The 17,541-nt window shown below is 36.8% G+C and overlaps 1 protein-coding gene across 5 annotated transcripts in view; it reads left to right on the top strand.

Moving 5' to 3' along the window:
- Nucleotides 1–17,541, top strand: part of LOC110094032 (endoribonuclease Dicer homolog 4) — a 105,900-nt gene that overhangs the window by 32,731 nt on the left and 55,628 nt on the right. For all 5 annotated transcript variants that reach the window (XR_002302802.2, XM_020819139.2, XM_020819138.2 and 2 more), the window contains exons 10-11: nt 506–641; nt 1,501–1,597. Coding sequence is in view for 4 of the 5 variants with exons in the window: in XM_020819139.2 (XP_020674798.1) it covers nt 506–641; nt 1,501–1,597 (233 nt within the window). In the remaining variant the exon portion in view is untranslated. The remainder of the gene's footprint in view (nt 1–505; nt 642–1,500; nt 1,598–17,541) is intronic.

Raw genomic sequence — 17,541 nt, 5'->3', positions numbered from 1 at the left:
ACTTGAGAGTTACAACATTTTATGTGTGTTATTTGAATATTTGGTATTCAAAGAGAGAGGATCATTCACTTGGTTGAAGTCAAGTGAATGGAGATATATACTTATTTAATTGATTAACTTTCATTTTTTTATATTTATTTTAATATGATAAATAACAAAAAACTTTTAAAAAATAATATAATCTTCCATATACCATAATACTCAAAATGTCCTCTCATTTAACTATTGGGGTTAATTTTAAAGCCTTTGGACCAAATTGGAACATTTTCTAATAGTCGTGGACTAAATTGGGTCATCATGAAAGTCTTGAATTAAATTTAACATTTATTAATAGTCGGGGGACTATTTTGAGCTTTTACCCTTAATTTATTTTATTTCTTATTATATTTCTCATTAGACCAAGTGACTAGACGTTGAAGTTTTGTGTCTAACAAAAATGGTGATGCTGAATTTTGTTTTCCAAATTTATTTTTAACAAATCTAATTTCTTCTCTTGTTATGATAGGCTTTGAAGATTCTTTCAAATTCTGAGGAATCTAAGCTTCCTCAAAGCAATAGAGATGAAAGTGGAAATCATGACAACCTTACAGATCAATATTTGGGAAAGGCTGCATCGATTATAGATTTTAGCATATGTGATGGTATCCTTCTGAATTCAGTTATAGTATATTCTTGTTTGCTGGAATGAATTTTCTATGTTTCTGATAATCTATGTCATTAGTGCCTATTATTTCATCTGGTTCTCTCTTCTTGGACGCTGTGAAATGTTCTCTAGTCATGATGTATTGATGGCATGCCATATTATTAGCTATTCACAAACAATAAAACTAAGTGCTGACTTGTTCTAATATTTGTTTTCACTTTCTGTTCTTTGAATTGTACTTGCACACTGCTATGTACATGATAATAAATAGAACTATGTGGTGAAATCTAATAATGTATTCTAATGATAATGATGAAACATTGAGATCAATGCAAGGACTAAGGTATATTTTTTCCCTTGTTTACATGTGCATTATGACCCCATATAGTGGGCTATTGGCTTGATGTTGTAGTTGTTGTTTGCATGAACATTATCTACAAAATTTGTATATGCGTCAATAATCAACGTGATTAGTTTTTAACCATCTACATTCGGATAAGTTGTACAAATTTCCAACATCCAACTGTTGATTCATTCTCAACTACATTGGTAATGAAGTATGGTAAAATACTTCTGTTAGATATCACTGCTGTAATGTAATTAGATATCACTGCTGTAGTTCTTTTGTGTACATTCAAAGAGATGCATGCTTGATCTGCATTCTAGTACTATCATTCAAAGATAGTTTCATTTCAAAACATCAAGCTAGAAGGACTCAGTTGATTTCAGATTTTAAAATTTTTGTAATGTTTCTTCTACTACCATCACCATTTGCATTATTATCATTATAATTGTTAGTCTTTTGTTTCCTATCGGACTTAGTTTCTTTGTTTTTGATGAACCACTTGACTTTTCAGATGAATCTTCTTCAGATTCGCTTTCTTTGGATGCATTTGAAGAACCATTTTGTTCACAAAAATTGACATTGCTAATCGGTATCCTTTCCACCTACAGGTGCATACTATTTTTTATGTTTCAATTTGAGAGATGTTCATTGGACCCATACGTAAATAAACTTAGATGGTAACTGTGCCTTACAAACTTATGTTAGATTCTAGAGATTGTGATTTTGAAAATATTTTGATTCTTCTTCGTTAAGTTTTTTCCAATGTTATTACTTCTATTATAGTTTATTTTGTTGTGTGTGTGTGTTTTAATTTCTTTAGTTAATTTTAACCCAATGTTCCTTTCTATGTTGCACCGATACGGATACGGCGATACGGATACGACACGATACGGATACGGGACACGCCAATTCTTAAAAATACAGGATACGGATACGGCGCGGATACGGCATTATAATATATAAATAATACATAAAAATTAATAAAGTAATCAAAGTGTAATATTTGAAATGACAAAAAAATTGAAATAAAAGTAAGCATTAAGTATTGAAATGTCTAGTACAACAACAAAAACAAGAAGATAAATTGCCCAACACATGAAATTTCAACTATTCAATAGAACGAATGATAGGATTAGCTTCTTCAGTGGTTTGTCTTTGAGTTTCTATATCATCTTCAATAAATATCATAGCTTCTAATTCAGGCTCATCAAGTGAAAGATTAGCAATTTCTAATATTCCCATATCCTCAAGAGATTCAAATCCATCTCCAGCAACATCCCACATCCTGTTGTCTCCTTCCATATAAGTTGGAGTTTTCCGAGCGATACTGAGTTCCAATACCGAGCAGTACCGAGTTCCAATATCGAGCAGTACTGAGTTCCAATACCGCTCGGTACCGAGTTCCAATACCGAGCAGTACTAAGTTCCAATACCGCTCGGTACCGAGTAGTACCGAGTAATACCGAGTTCCAATACCGAGCAATACCGAGCAGTACCGAGTTCCAATACCGAGCAGTACCGAGTTCCAATACTGCTCGGTACTCGACGAGTACCGAGCAACACCGAGTTCCAGTAACGTTCGGTACCAAGCGGTACCAAGTTTCGATACCGAGCCTATGATTAAGAAAACGAAGAACGATGAAGAAAACGAACCTACACTGCTCACGTCGCCTTCACTGTTCGCGTTGTCGAGCCGCTTCGTCGACGAAGGATGATCCTATCGACTTTAATGCTCGCGTCGTCAAGACTCTTTGTTGACAAAGGATGATCTTGTTTGCTTCTATGCTCGCGTCATTGAGCCGCTCCTTCAACTATAACGAAGAAGATGAACACGTGTGTGGAAACGAAAAACCTAGCTCTTTGAAATGTTGCTCCGTGTTTTGAGCGGAAACGGTGGAAAGTCGAAAAGAAAAGGGTAAATCGTGGCTCCGTGTTTTTTTTAATAGGACACGCGTATCCGATACGCGTGTCCAGTCAAATTTAAATAATATTTTAATCGGACACGGCAAGGCCGTATCCGACACGTATCCGTGCCGTATCGGAGGCGTATCCGTATCCGACACGTATCCGATACAACACGCCTCGTAAATAGGAGTATCCGTGCAACATAGGTTCCTTTGATTGTAAAGAAGACTTATAGGATTAGATTGGGATCATTTATTGATTGAATGAACTATTTAGGGCCTCCTCTCTACCCTCTCTTTTTTTTTCCTCTCATGCCTATATTATTAAACAATTTCACAACTTTCCGATAGGAAACATTGTAGAACTCTGATGTTTCTTACCAATATTGGGATTTCAGTAATCTTCCCCCAAGACTCTCCAAACAAATCAATAAAACAGCGAGCAAATGCGTAATGACTGATGAAGGAAGGAAAATACCAAGATACAATTGATCCTCAATTTGAGAGCAGGATCGATCTCTCTCAAATCCCTATGCACTGCTAGAGCACAAGACGTCAAAGCCTCCACTAGAAAGTTTTGCAAAACAAAGATAACCCTATCCCTAATGCACCCCCATCTACTTAAAGCATACAATAATCTCTCCAAAAGACTAAATAGCCCTAATTCAAAACCCCTCCTAGCCATCCCTCTCTTTTTCTCTATTCAAGTAGTGGACCAAGGGCGCGGGAATCGCCTTGGGTGGAAACAGCAGGCTCATAAAGTTACTTGATGTTTTGAGGCTCATAAAGTAACAACCTGTATAAAATTATCGGTTAGCTATGAGGCTCACAAAGTTATGCAAATTAAATAACAGTTTAAATGCAATATTACAAGAAGTCACAACATTGTAATCATAATTGAATAAACTTACATTATTTGCAAAACATCATAAAATCATATTTAGGATTAACATTTAATTTTTTTGAAGTATGTACAAACTTTCAATATTAATTTTATAAAGAATTGACTAAACTTTCATAAGAATGTTTAATGGAGCCCAGATAAATCTGACATTATCGTCATTTAACTGTATGGAGGTCTCTTTTGCCCCACTTGCTATGCATGTATTATATTTCTGGGATTGCTTTTGCCCCACCTGTAATGTATGTATCATATTTGAGGTCTCTTTTGCCCCACATATAATTGCACGTAATATATCATTTTATAGCCAATCTTTTTAATTTATATTCAGTAGACTTTCAATATTCATATTTCATAAGTGCCTTCTATTATTGCATACTTTCATAACAATATATATGTTATAATATTTGCATAAAGAGACTGTGTGTGCCATATGTAAAGAATTAAACTTTTTTTTTTCAAAATATTTCTAACTAGAAAAATCTTTAAATAAATATGCTAACTTTTATTTGATACTCTCATTATTCAAATATACATGAGGTTATTCATACATGAAAACTTGGCTATGAACATACCTTAGCAAAATCATTAACTTTAATGTATATTTTCTTTTTAATTTAGTCAATTACAAGTATATATGTATAGAATTAACAACGTTTACCTTTTAAAATTTAACTTGTATTACTTACCTCATTGAAGAGCTGTCTTCTCAAATCATTCACCTCAAATAAATTGCATAACATCAACTTATACTTAACATAATAAATTACCTTGAAACCTCCCTTCTGCATAAACCCAAAGAATTCTAAAATACAATTGGTCACCCTCTTTAGAAACTTTTATTGAATTTAGGAAATTTAAAATATAATAATAAACTTTGAAATTTCATACCTCCTCCTTCCTCCTATTTCTCTTTTTCCTCTTCTTTCCTTACGTAAATTTTTCTTCACTCACTACAGTGTTTGTTTCGACCACTCACCAGCTTTCATCTAAATCTTCTCTTCTTTCACTCAGCCGAAGACAACTTCACAAAGAACTGATTCCTTTCTCTAATTTTTCATAACCGCATGTTTCCAACCCTCCACTGCTGCACCCGCCTAATGTTCACACTTCTCCAACCGTCTGTTGGCTTGTGTTTATTAAATCATAAGAAATGATAGGCCCACCGTATAACTGCTCTCAGAATAATTGATCACTCTCACATCCAAAGAAAGCATCTTTTCAGAAATATAGAAAGAACTAATTTCAATTAATATTTTACTTATATAAATGCTAATATTGACTTAACAGTAATTAACTATTAATTAAATATTAATTTATTTAGCATTTAATTATACTAAAAAATATTAATTAAACTTATTTAAACTTTAAAAGAACAATCTGTTAAAATTTTCATTACCTAAATATTTTTTGGTATTACACTTGTGCATCCCTTTCCAATACAATTCTGTTGCAAGTCCTGCACCCAAGAATGACCTCCAATAGTGCTCCCATGGAATTCCTTTAACAGGAATGGGAATATGGACTGATGTCTTAGGCACACTTATCAACAGCGAATGGTGCACCATGGAGCAAAGTTCCCTGTGGAGCCGTGGCACATAGTGCACGGTGCGGTGCGCGCCATTTTGAATACTGCGCAAAATAAAAAAATAATTATAAAAATCATTCTATGTATCCTATTTTAAAGTATTAATCAAGTTGGGTAATGCTTGGTTAAATATATTTATTGTCCAAAGTCTAAACCATTAAAATGAGCTTCAAGTTTTTCCTAAATTTCTAATAAAAAAATCCATAAAAGTATTTTTAAAAAAGTCCAATAAATTCTAACTAAACTATTTTAATTATATAAAATAATTTAAAATTAATTATTACATTATTTTTGAAATTAAAATATATAAATATTAAAAACTATTTATAATTATATTAAAAAATCCTTTAAATTCAAATTGCGCTTACCGTGCACCATTGCGCACACATGGCCCACGTGGTGTGTGCCAACTTGAACATGTGCGCCGCATCATGCAGATGGTATCATAGGTGCGCTGCGCCGCGCCATGCGTGATTGACAAGTATGATCCTAGGCATCACAAATCATCCCTGGTACAACAGTCTCTCCTCTCCAAAGAATGGCCAGGATGACTATTCCCGTCCTTCTGTAGATCCACTCTAATCCTCTCCAGCTCTGCATCCTGCGCTCTTCTCCTTGATGGCCCCCAATTCAATTTCATGGGTATCGATATTGCCATCTCTTGATGCTCCCCCATACATTTGGTTAAGGCATCCGCCATCTTGTTCTCTATCCTGGCCCTATACTGAATTTCAAAGTCATATCCCAATAACTTTGACAACCATCTATGGTGCTCCTCTATCACCATCATCTGCTCCAATAAGTACTCAACTCTGTCAATCTGTCCTGACAATGAAATGTCGACCCAACAGGTAGGGTCACCACTTCTGGATGGCTAAAACAATAGCCATGAACTCTATCTCGTAGACTTACGTTAGCCTAGCTCTAGCTGTCAACACTTGGCTGAAGTAAGTTATTTGCTAGTGGCTAACACAATAGCTGCCCCTAATCCATACCCTGATGCGTCCATCTCTACTATGAAAAGCTGACTAAAAGCTGGCAGGGCCAAGAGCAATACAATGGTTGCTTTCTTCAAGCTCTCAAAAGCATTTGTGGCTGCCTCCCCTTACAAGAAGCTATCATTCTTTAAATATTCTGTTAGTGGCCAGGCGATGGTGCTATATACCCTCACAAACCTTCTGTAGTATCCCGCCAGCCCTAAAAAACCCCTTAGCTCCCTCAGATTCGTTGGTAGCGGCCATCTCAGCATTGTCTCAATCTTAGCTTGATCAATGGTAACCCCCTCCTAAGATACTACATGTCTCAAGTGCTCCACACTGACCTGATCAAAGCAACACTTCTTCAAATTGGTCCTCAGTTGTTGCTTCTATAACACTGCTAGGATCGTCCTCAAGTGTTCCCTATGCTCCTCATCTAACTTGATGTATATCAGGATGACATGAAAGAAAACCAACACAAATCTCCAGAGGTATGGTTGGAACACTCTATTCATGAGGGTCTGGAATGTAATTGGGGCATTGGTGAGGCCAAACGACATCACCCATAACTCATAATGTCGCTTATACATCCTGAAAGCCGTCTTCGGCACGTCCTCTCCTTTCATTCGGATATGATGATATTCAGACTTCTGATCTATCTTTTTGAAGATAACTGCCCCACACAACTCATCTAATAGCTCATCTATCACTGAGATGAGAAACTTGTATGGTATAGTCTCCTTATTTAAAGTCCTGTAGTCCAAGCAAAACCTCTAGCTCATGTCCTTTTTCTTAATCAGTAAGATTAGGCTAAAAAAAGGACTCATACTTGGTTTGATAATCCATGCTTTCAGCATTTCTCTGATCAATTTCTCAATTTCATCCTTTTGAAATTGAGGGTAATGGTACAGTCTGGCACTGATGGGTGGCACCCCCTCCCTTAGGGTGATGGTCTGACACTGATGGGTGGCACCCCCTCCCTCGGTGGTTGCAATTTTTGAGATGGTTGGAAGACCTTCTTGAATTACTGTATCAGTGGCTGTACTGAAGAGGAATATCTCCCCATTCCAATCTAATCCCCTTCAATCTTCACCTCTTAGCAGCTTTTTGAAGTTTCCCCCACTTCCCCCTCTTACAGGCTTCTCGCTTAGGGTCTCATGAAGGATGCTTGGTGTAGGCCCCTTGGATACTAAGAAAGTGGAAGTCATCCTATATGAGCCACTTAAATTACCGCCTCTAACTCCCCTCTCCTGGTACTTATAATCCTCCACCAGCTGAGCTAGCTCCATAGTCTCTCCATGTCACGAGGCCTCATGACTGGCACTGCTACTTGGATCTGTGATTTGATCCCCTTCATGAAATTTCCTTCCAAAACAATCTCAAAAAGTCGATCCAGTTGTCTCTTTAGGTACTCAAATCTCGCGGTACTCTGCCACCAATCCTTCTTTTATCAGGGCAAAGAATTGCTCATAGAAGTCCTCTCCCCCGATGGTTCAGAAACGTTCCAATAAGCACATTTTGTGCTCCCTCCAACTCTGTATAGGCCGCCTCATGTCTTTCCACTGGTATCATGCCAACACATTCCCTTCCAAACATAGGCCGGCTGCCATCAATCTCTCATCCATCAACCCATTGATGGTGAAATATCTCTCTTTCTTGTAAATCCACCCTTGTGCATCCTCCATCTAAAAAATGGTCATTTAACTTCCTGACCTTCGGATCTCCCTCATTTCCTATTTTTCCTTCCCCAAGTGGGTGCAGCCCTCCCCCCCCCCCGCCCAAGTATCTCAATCCACCCTTCCAAGTTCGTACCCAAACCCTTCTTCGATTTCCTGCTCCGCCCTTCAAAATCAGCACCTCTCCGTCCATAATCTCCCTCCCTTCTTCCCTAATCAGCATACCCTTGCTCATGCTCCATATATCCATGCCTCTCCCCATTCCTTCCTCCTCTTTCCTGTTGCAAAGGTTCCAGATGGAGTCTTCCCCCCTTCTCCCTCTAAGATCTCTACTTCATTTTCATCCTTATGATTTTCAGAGTAAATCAGAGTTTGTATTTCTTCCTGCCAACACTTTTGCCTCTGATGCCGCTGTTTGGTTTTGACACTCCCATATCTACTTCACCATCTCCCGAAGGTCAGAAAATTTGTCTTCCATGGAGGAAATTCTATCCTCAACCGTCACGTTGATTTGGCTCATCTCCCCCTCGAGACGTTCTTCTAAAGCATAAACCTTCTTGGCCGCCATCGACACCCGGATTGATGTTACAATCAAAATTCCAGAATTCAGCCAGAAAAAGCATCAAAAAATCAGCAGATAGATGATGAAATCTGCTGCCAAAATCAGTACAAATAATCCAAATTCCTGCCCCGGATACCACTTTGGTACCGATTTGATAGGAAACACTTATAGAACTCTGATATTTCTTACCAATATTGGGATTTCAGCAATCTTCCCCCAAGATTCTCCAAACAGATCAAGAAAACAGGAAGCAAACAAGTAATGACTGATTAAAGTGGAAGGAAAATGCCAAGATACAATTGATCCTCAATTTGAGAGTAGGATCGATCTCTCCCAAATCTGTATATGTTGCTAGAGCCCAAGATGCTAAAGCCTCCAACATAAAATTCTGCAAAACATAGATAACCCTAACCGTAATGCACCTTCATCTACTTAAAGCATACATTAATCTCTCCAAAAGACTAAATAACCCTCCCCTAATTTTAAATCCCTCCTAGTTGCCCCTCTCTCTCTTTTCAAGCAGTGGACCCCACCACAAGGGGCGGGAATTGCTTTGGGCGGAAACATCAGGCTTCCGCCTGCTTTGTCTAGGGCCGGCTGGACCTATCCATGTTGGACTGGTCTAACATTTTCCTATCTCTACTTACTACTTCATTGAACTTGCTGACCACACGCATTATGACCTCACTCTGCCAAGCAAAAAAAATTATTCAGTGTGGATGTCAATGTGTGGTGCCAATAATAGATATATAGCTGGACTGAACCCTCTCCAAACCCAAGCTTGAATATATTTCGAGTCCATTTGATAAGCTAATTAAACACCAGATCTTGAATTTGCGTCATTCAAAGAATAAGCAGTGGGATATTTATTAAATGTGAGTTCCTCTATGAAAAAGCCGTCCAATATAGAAAACCTAATTTTTATCGAGAGCTCTATTTCTTCATTGCAAGTCTGACATGTGTAGAACATGGTGAAAGTGTAGTACATTGAATATGAAGTTCAGTTGTTGATATTTTCCTTTCATCAAATTGAAGCATTGTTTTAGCTCTGTGTGGCTGTGATACTTCACTATATTGTTTGGGAAACCCTAACTCTAGTACAAGTGTTTTTTTCCAAGTAGCTTTCAACATAGGGCGGTTGTTCTCACCACTCGTTGCACTTCTCATCGCTCTCATCCTTAGTTTTAAGGCTTACATTGTTATCTTCTCATCTTTGAAATGATTAGTAGACACTAATACATACTTAACATAATTTTTTATGATTCACATATTAGGCTTCCTTTGAAGTCTTAGGGGCTATTTCGTTTGAAGTAAAATGAGTGTAAAGTATTCTAAATGAGAGGTTTTGCGATTATTGGTATTTGATTTGAAGTAAAATAAATGCAATGTAAAAACGATGCATTTAGAATTCACCCTCTAGGTCAATTTGGTGTATTGCAATTATCGCCACCACCCACCTTCGGTTGTCGCCACCAGCCGTCACCACCACCAGTCGTCACCACCAACCACTACCATTGCCACCTTCAAAAGCCGCCGACCACCACCACTGCCCACTGTCGTCACAGGTGACCCGCCACCTTCGGCCGCCATTGTCTTCACCCACCACTGACCACCACTCTCTTTGGATTTTACCTTGCATTCATTTATCTTCAAACCAAACAAAAATATAATCTCATGCATTCATTTTATAATCTTTCAAACAACTCTAAAGTCTTTTTTTTACACTGCATTTGTTGACGTTTATTTTCGTGTCGACCCAACCCCGATCGAGCCCGACTGGGCTCGATCATGCTCGATCGACCCAATCGATCGTCGTCGAGGCAAAATCGACTCAAATTGGACCCCGATTTGTTTAAATTAAATTTATTTTAGTCAAATTCAATCGAATTTAATTTAATTAAAATCAAATCAATTTAAATCAAACACCGTCGAGCGTTGTCGAGCCCAATTCGACGCAATTCGACATATTTCGGCGCCGATTCGAGTTCAATTTCATTAAATCGACCCAAATCGACGCAAATCGATCCAAGTCGGGTTCGATTCGAACTCAATTTCAGTCCTAATTTATTAATTTGGGTTGAATCTGATTTTCAAATCAAAATATGAAATCTAGGGTTGAGATATCTTCTCAAATCCCACTCAATTTCACTTCAAGTGGGCAGCCAAAATCTACTCAAGTAGATTTTTTTTCCTCGTTACACGAAACGAGGCGAGGAGAAGCGACATTTGGGCGGCTCCTTGCAGGCGTCCCTAAGAGAACAAACGAGAGAGTGGGGAGCGGCATTACTTTCCCCTTTCGTTTCCGTCCCAAAAAAGACGAGAGAGAGCGAGAGAGGGCGATTTCCACGCCCAGGCTTCCGTTCTCCCTTCCTCTTGCGTGCAAAACCGTCGGCCGAACCTCCTGAAGGCTTCGACTTCTTCCCTGCTGCCCGTCGCCGTCCTCCAGCGAGCCGAAGCCGCAAGTGTGCGGCTTTTCTAGGTGAAAGGGAGAAGGGAGTTTTAGGGCTTGAGATCTTCTTCTCATTCAAAGGAAGAAAATCAAAGTTAAGCCCTCCATTTGCTTTATTTCTCAAAGTTAGTGGCTTCTCTTCCTTCCTCCTTCAACTCCGGCGATTTCGAGACAAGTTGGGAGCTGTTTGAAGCTTCCAAACAGCAAAAGAGAGCTTCAAAACCCTCCAAACAGCAGTTTGGAGCCTTCAAAGCGCCTTGGACAGCAGCGGCGAGTTCCGGAACGGCTTGGACAACGACTTTGGAGCTTGAATCGGAGCTTGGAGCGGACCTTGGACAGCAACTTGGACAGAAATTTGGAGCGCTAGGACAAACCGGGAGAGGTATACCACTAAAACTTAGTGAAACCTAGGGTCCCCCAAGGCCAATTGTTGTGTGGTTGACGCCCCCGAACCTTAAGACCTTAGAAATTTCAATTTCGCTCTCCCAAAACCCCCCGTCGGCTGTCCTCTTCGTAAATCAATGAAAATTTGGTAATTTTCATTTGTGGATTCTCATGTGAGAACCCCAAGTGGATTTTAATGCGCATAGAGGTGTTGGATTAGTGTCCAACCCCCCTTAAATGAATGATTTTGCACTCATACCGTATGACATAGCCTTCACCCACATTCAAGCCTAGGTTGTGTTACTTTTCTTAGCCAAATTGAGCGTGTAGCTTGCATATCCATTCAAACTTTATATTGTAAACGTGTACTTATTCAACATTAGTGTCATGACGAAATAGAAGTATGATTTAAAAATTTTGTGGAGCTTATAGGGTTGTCATGAGTCTTGCAATATATCCAAAAATATTTTTTATGACTTGTTGTAGGATCTAGTGTGAATCTCAAAGATTCTCTTCAAAAAAATCCTAGAACAAGTGTGCTTGATTAACCTAGCTTTTGGATGTGTTACGTGGCTTATGATAAAATTTTTATGGCTAGTAACTTTTATTAAGCAAATCTTTCAAGAGTTTGGGAAATCATCTTTATGCCCTTAATGGATCAAATCATGACAAAAGTGATTTGATCCCTTAAAGGCTTTAAGATACATGTTTCCTTACTAAATCATGATTCAAGCCATATGTTATTTATTCATTTCTTAAATTAGTGAATGTATTAGCTTGAAAATTTTCATAAATGTGCTAATTTAATCCTAAATATTGCTAAACTTGGTTCGGAACATTTCATGGACCTCAAAGGCCCATGATCAATGCTCCATCATATTAAAGGATTATTTAAGCTCATTTTTCCTAATTTGCAAGATAATATGACCAAATACAAGCTCTCAAATTTCCTAGTCATATTAGGTACGATTTAGGGAAAACCACTTTTTTGTAGAGTTTGGATAGTGTTATAGGTTGTCTTCTAAACCTCCTAGGAAATCAATCTTCCTTCTCCACAATGAATCCAAAATGTTCATTCAAAACTTTGGGGAACTCTCTCCCCTACGTTTTTCCCCTTCATACATGATATTTGGAGCATCCTCAAGGCTCCAAATGTTGGATTGTGTGAATCCTAGCCCTAACCTAGGAGCTATAAACCATCACATGTCTACTCTTAGGTCTCTCTTAGATCTTGCCAAAATGGATCTTTAGGTTTCTCCTAGAAACTTTCAAATCCCCAAAATCATGTCAAATTTGATTTGGGAAAACCTTTCAACGCATTAGGAAGTTTGCCTTCCCTCTTTCAAGCAAATCCAAAACATTTGTAGGAGAGTGGTAAGTCCTTTTCCTTATGTACATGTCCCTCACACTTAATAGTTGGGACGTCCTCTAAGTCCCAATTATTATAGTGCATGAATCAAGATTTTAGGAAAACAAATCCTAAGCCCCCATTTCCATTCGTTAACAACACAAAGTTAGCAAATAAATTTTAAAAGCGATTAGGAGAGTTTAGCTAGTAGTCCCTTCCAGGCGGGACAATAAATCCAGAGGTCGGGCTGGTTATGCCTCTTGTGAGGTGTAACTTGTAAGTCCCTCTTTGCACTCATTAGATCTAGGTTCTAGGCACTACTTGTCGGTAGTCCTCACCTTAGTCTTAGGGTCCGAGGCATGGGTTGATTCCAAATCACCCTATAAGCCCTCATCCTTCGGGCAATTCCTCCAACAAGCGTTGTTGGGATGTAAGCCCCAATCTTCTAATAAAAAATATCAACTTAAACTGAAATTAGGTTGTTAAAATGTAAAGCCCAACATAGGATAGTTTGGGCACCTCTGAGTTTCATCTCAGAATCAAGTGCCCCTACTTCACCTTCTTTGGCTTTGATTCCCAAAATCTAAATCTAAGTTGATCCACTCCTTGAAATTCCTAAAGGCCGAAAAACCCTTTAATTAAGACTTTCATGGATTTTAAAACAAAAAAAAGCAAACTTTAGTCAATGTCTAAAATGACTTCCAAACAAGAAAACCACTAGTTTAATCAAAAGTTTTCCCAAGCCAAAACTTGGGATGTAATTAACCATAGGGGCTTGCCCTTATGGGATGTCTGTACCCCAGAAATAAATAAACCCCATTCGACCAAACATCGAGTGGGAGAATCTCTGTTAAAATTGTAAATTTTATTATTGAGTTCATAAGGAAATGATATTTTTACCCTTCGGGAATATGTCAAGTTCTTATGCCGTACTCGATTATAAAATATGCAATCCGTTTGAGGATACAAAAATTCTCCAACAACATTCTTTTTACTATGCATTCTTTTTTCAGTCAACCAAATAGCCTCTTATATGTTAATTTGCTATAAAACATCATAAAATACATTTTTGTATGAATTTAGTGATATAAGCATTTGTATCAATTTATAGTTATGATATTTTTTTAAAGGTATTTATAAAGTTACATGCAACAATACTATTATTGGATTACTGGTGCCTTTTTGTATGTCTTATACTTGAAAAGATTTTCATTTAAGAGAATTTTTTTTAAATATGATAGTCTCTAACATCCTTTTTTAAGCATAGTACTTCTGCAGATATCTCCTGTTAATTGGTAATATAGGTCTTTGACATCTTATATCGATGAGTTGATAGACTCCTTGATATACCTTTTCGATGACAAAAGGGCCTTCTCAATTTAGCTCGAATTTGCCACCAATTCTTCTATAGGGAATATTTGGCCTTCACAGCTCTAGGAACAATTCCCTTTCTTGGAATGTTTGAGGGCGTACTAAGTGCTCGAAAAATTTGGATTATTGTCGTGCAAATGGATAGAATGCTATTGTTAAAAACTCAAAGTGAAATATTCACTAGGATCCTAGTGGTAAAATATAAATGATTACATTAAAATTTAGATAATTTCGACGTTTATGCAACTTTCATGAGATAATTTTCAACTCTGCTATAACATCTCGAAACTCATGCAAGTCTTGTGAAGGCATCTAAAATAACCAAATACATATAGTTTTAATTCGTATGCATACATCTCAAATTAATTTTCAAACTCTATGAAATTAAATTCATCGAAAAGCATGTAAATGCATCAAGCACACCAAAAATTGTGCTGCTAAGTCATGCAAGTACATAAAATGTGCAACTATATGATGTAGGTGCATTGAAATTTGTGCAAGAACATTAAATCTTTTAAAACTGAAGTATCTTCATATGCTTTGTGAAACATGTCAAATGTATATAGTACATCTGATAATGTCGTACGAATTGAAAGTTTCTCACTCTGATAAGTGCATAAATATGTTAAAGTTTCCTAATTAATTTTACAATTTAAATCTCTTTTGCAATGTCAATATACCTATATTTTCTCCAACCAAATATATTAAACTTCTAAATTTAAAGTTAGAAAATGATGTGCGGGTTAAAATTAAAGATGAATGTAAATTTTATTTATCTCAAAAATATATATTTTAAATTACACACAATAAAATGTATGTTTGCAAATGAATTTAAGGTTGTGAAATTCATGAAGATATTTGATTTTTACGATCACAATGGACTTCTAATTTCTTTTATGAAGAAAATTCATTAAAAACACACTCTCAAATTCATTGCTCATATTGTAGCACGTAAAGTTAATACTTCAACCCGATTCTCTATTATTAACTGGGTCGAGTTGACAATATTCAAATCTAAAAATAAAAAATCATTCATGCCTTGACGATGGTTGTGTTGGAAGCAATCTCAACTAGAGGGAATTCTTTTATCATAATGCTCTCAAATCCTTTGTGAATTATTTTTTCTTTCAAGTAAAAATATAAAAATATTAAGAAAATTCACAAAGTTTAAATCATTCAAGTGATATCTACCTTGTTTAAACTTAAATCAAAATTTGTCTACCCTATGTATTTATTTTTCAAGGGTTATAAACATGAGAATAACCTTAGCTCATAAAGAGCAATTGCTTTGTCGAGCATATCTCTACGATTCATTCTCAAATAATTTATCGTTAATAAGGACATGACATGTATCCTCTAATCACTTAATTTGCTACCAAACGACACCAAAAGTAAACAGTTAGACCATGACCCTTAGACTAGTTGGTTTTGTCGTAAAATCACAACATTAAATTACATTATGGCCAAATACCACAAGCTCCTCGGTGGCTAAAAAATCATTTTGTATTAAATTATAAGGTGCACTTGATATGGCACAAAGCACCTTGTTAGTTAAGATTGACTTGAATTTGTTCGTTTAGACAAGTATTGACTTTAGGTTTATAAGGTTCTATTGGACGAAACAACCTATGATTTCCAACAAAGACTCGGTTAGGATGGGTTGAGTGCATCATCTGATTAAGTTGATTTGGGATTATGAAAACTTAGGATGACAAAATTATGCATCTTGATTGGGTTCATCATCATTTCCCCCTTCCTCCCAATGTGTTTTAAGTGTATGGTGCCAATTTTTAAATAATATACTGAATTTGGTTCTACTATACGGCAAGCATTTAGCTTATAACGATTAGCCTTAATAAAAAACTCTCTCTCGTCATCAAGAGGGATAACTAGCTCTAGTAGTTTGTGGCTATTAGAAACCTTAAACTAGATGTTAAAATTCTAAGGCAAAATATTTGTGTAGTTTATTATCTTAAATCTAATTTACCCTATAAAGATTTGACCCAGAAACACAACAAAAAACTCTCAACAGAACCATGTCATGTGTTTTCGGAGCGCACAAACCACTTGTATTGCTTTGCTAAAAATTATACCCGAAAGGTAAAACATGGACTGTTTGGTGTAGTGGCCTCAGAGGTGAGGGAAAACAACACAAACAGGGTTAATAGAGTTCTTGTCAGAATTATTAAAGCATATGCACCACTTAACATATGTATTTGTTGATCATTCATATAATATGAATGCCTATATAAAAGTTTGTAATAATATGCTTACATAAGTAGTTTGATAAGTACGTGCTGGCTTTCCCAACAAAGTGGTCATCTAGCAAATGAAGATCAAACATGAATGTGTGAATAATCTCTAAGGTTGGGTGATCGAAAACAAATTTACCTATCAAAGAGTATGAAAATGGAGTTGCTAGATTGGAAATCTCAACCTTTGAAAAAATGAGAGCAGGTTTTCCATGAAGATGGTGGTCGGCTTATGCTTGATTGGATTCAAGCTATACTGGAAGAATATAGAGTAAGCCAAGGAGGGTTGATTGCAAGGAACCCTTCCTCCTATATATATATGTGAAGAAAAAAAGAGTAGAAGACTTGGAAGGTTGAAAGCTAGTATCAGAAGAGATTTGTAATGGGAGGGTGGGAAGACCTTGATAAGGTGTATATTTCAGTATAGGTTAGACACATCTCCTGTTTAAAATTATACAATAAGAGATGTGATATGAGACACATTTTTGGCTTTTTGGGAAAACTTTCCAGGCTATGCTTTGTTGAATCCTCGATAAGGCATACGCCTCAACATGGTTAATGTGTGCTTCTACGTAATAAATAAGAGGCATACACCTCAAATCTTAATGATTAGGGTGATTCTAAAAAATAACTTTATAAATAAAATATATTCCTAAAACTCTCTGTTATTATCTCACTCCATTCTAAACTCCATCTAAACTTAATACCTCAGTTTCTTTCCCTGAGTACCTATGTTTTAGCACACAATGTTCTCACCCAACTTCACTTGCTTCTCGGGTGCACATAGCTACTCTGCTATTGTTGTGTTATTGACGCTAGTTTGCCAAGCCATCCTCCTCAGCCAGATCCCCTTTTCTCGCCAGTAACAATAGCCATTTTTTCTTCTCTAAACTTAAAATTTTTCGCTTTCTTTGTTTAGTTCTAGGAAATTTGCATACTAACTTAAATTCTTTTAAATAATTGAATGGTGGATTTAATTTGGACTTGGCACTCTTGAACAGTTGAACTACAATGATTTGCTATTAAAATATTTGGTCTTGCTTGCTCATCATCAAGGGAGCACAAAAATTGAGTCTGTATAATTGAGTTCATATAAAGAGGAGAAATTACATGTCTACCTTAAGGATGAACTCATTGGTT

The sequence above is a fragment of the Dendrobium catenatum genome, unplaced genomic scaffold (genome assembly GCF_001605985.2).
Source record: "Dendrobium catenatum unplaced genomic scaffold, ASM160598v2 fragScaff_scaffold_156, whole genome shotgun sequence".
NCBI classification, from domain to species: Eukaryota; Viridiplantae; Streptophyta; class Magnoliopsida; order Asparagales; family Orchidaceae; genus Dendrobium; species Dendrobium catenatum.
This window is presented reverse-complemented; position numbering and strand designations above follow the sequence as displayed.